Source organism: Entamoeba invadens (genome assembly GCF_000330505.1).
Source record: "Entamoeba invadens IP1 unplaced genomic scaffold scaff_1105074725029, whole genome shotgun sequence".
Classification (NCBI taxonomy): Eukaryota; Evosea; order Mastigamoebida; family Endamoebidae; genus Entamoeba; species Entamoeba invadens.
In genome coordinates, this window is record NW_004440259.1 from 8383 (window position 1) to 10308 (window position 1926).

At 25.1% G+C, this 1926-nt stretch overlaps 1 protein-coding gene across 1 annotated transcript; it reads left to right on the forward strand.

The window, feature by feature from the left end:
* Positions 1-1022: 1022 nt before the first annotated feature.
* Positions 1023-1887, forward strand: EIN_102590 (Hypothetical protein; the record flags this gene model as incomplete). Its single annotated transcript, XM_004255529.1, has 1 exon — positions 1023-1887. A coding segment is annotated over one exon (865 nt), but the record flags the coding sequence as incomplete, so codon positions are not given.
* Positions 1888-1926: the final 39 nt, after the last annotated feature.

Genomic DNA, 1926 nt, shown 5'->3' on the forward strand with positions numbered 1-1926 from the left:
GAAACAAACGATAATATACTAATATAACTTGTCATAATTAATGGGTAATAGTTTAACCATATATTTAAATAAACTAATTTATATATTTATATAAGCATTAACATAGAAGAAGCATAATAAGTACTTGACAAAAAAATAATTGATAGCAAAAACAAATTATTTTGTTTATGTTAATGACAAATAATAAACAATAAAATTTAATTATTACCAAAATGTGGTATTATTAGGTTTGAAGTTTTTTGGTTTTAAAGCAGCTCTAATCCTGTTATTTCTTTTTTTCTCTTTGAAATTATTTTAAAACGAGAATTGCTAAAAAAAATTAAGTATTAATGGTAAAAGTTATTGTTTTTTGCCTATAATTTCGTTTATTGTGGGAACTTTCTATAATTCTAAAAATATAACACTAAAAAACAACGTTTGGGGAGTGGACAATGTAAATACTGAGTGATTTTGTATTAGTTTAATACGTTAGTAATTTCTAGAAAAAAGATTGAAAATTTTTTTTGTTTAACATTGATATACCAAAAGTACTCTGTAATATAACAAATAATATGTAATATTATATATATACTATTAAATATTTTATATTTTTAAGTATTCTACCACACTATAACTAGGAGATACAGTAAAATTACAAATGTGAAACTAAAATTTAGATGAGTACCAAAGTTTCGACTTATTATTTAAATACTATTTAAATAGTAATGAACTAGTTTCTATATCTATTTTTAAAAAACAGTCCAAATTACAAATTTCAATATTAGTTTTAATAATGGTATAAATATTATTAATTTTAGTCGAAACCATGGTCCTGGTCGAAACCTTAGTACCAAGTCTGTATATTTTAGTTATAAAAATAAAAAAAGTATACCCCTGAAATTCAATAATTTTTAAATTTTAATATTTAATAAATAAAAAATAAAACTATAGTAAATTATAAATTATAATTTCATTATTAAATTCTATTAACATGTTTTTTTTAGTTTTGTAGAAAAAAAACAATAAACTAAAAACCCCAAATAATGTTTTTGTTCATATTATTGGTTCACACTTTTGCTTATTATTGTGACGACGACAATGGTGTATTTTCTGAAAGCAGTTTTACTTGTGTATATCATAGTGGAGCATCATTCGATTCAGAAACTTCTCAAAAAACTTTAATTTTAACAGATTATATTTTTTCAACAGTAGTTTTAAACGATTTTAATTATCACTTGACACTTGGTACAACCACAGTCACTTGTTCAGTCACTCATTTGACTATAAAATCAAATACAAATAGTTCGTATACATATACCATTCTCAACGTAAAGCCTTCACTTATAATAGAATTGGATAGTAATCCCACAGTATCTATAAGAAGACTATTTCTAAGTTCATTAACACTACCAAGTGAAATTATTAATGTTAACTCAAACAAAATACCACTATATTTGTATTTAAACGTTGTAGGACTCGAACTTCCAGAGACAAACAACTATCTCTTTTTAAAAGGATCTTTCCATTTGATAACATCACCTACAAGGCCATATGTCGGGTATTTGTTCTCGTCCAATTCAAGTGAAATAACAACACAAAAATCGGATGATGGTGAAATCGTCTCAATTAATTGTGTAAATGGATATACAAGATACTATGCTTTTTATGATTCAATAGAACACCAATTGACTTGTCAGTGTCCTCAACACGCCGTTGATGATAGAAATTGTAAAGTAAATATCACATACGGTACTAAAGATTTCGCTAATGTTTTTATGGCATCGGGAGACCAAAATATATATAGAAAAGATACTAATTACGGAACTATTGGCGACATTGGATATACTGGAGGACCAGTCATTGTATTTATGTATAGCAACTATATTTTTACCGTTAAAAAATTAAATGGTTGCAATTTTATTCTCTACAATAAATACTCAACAAAGA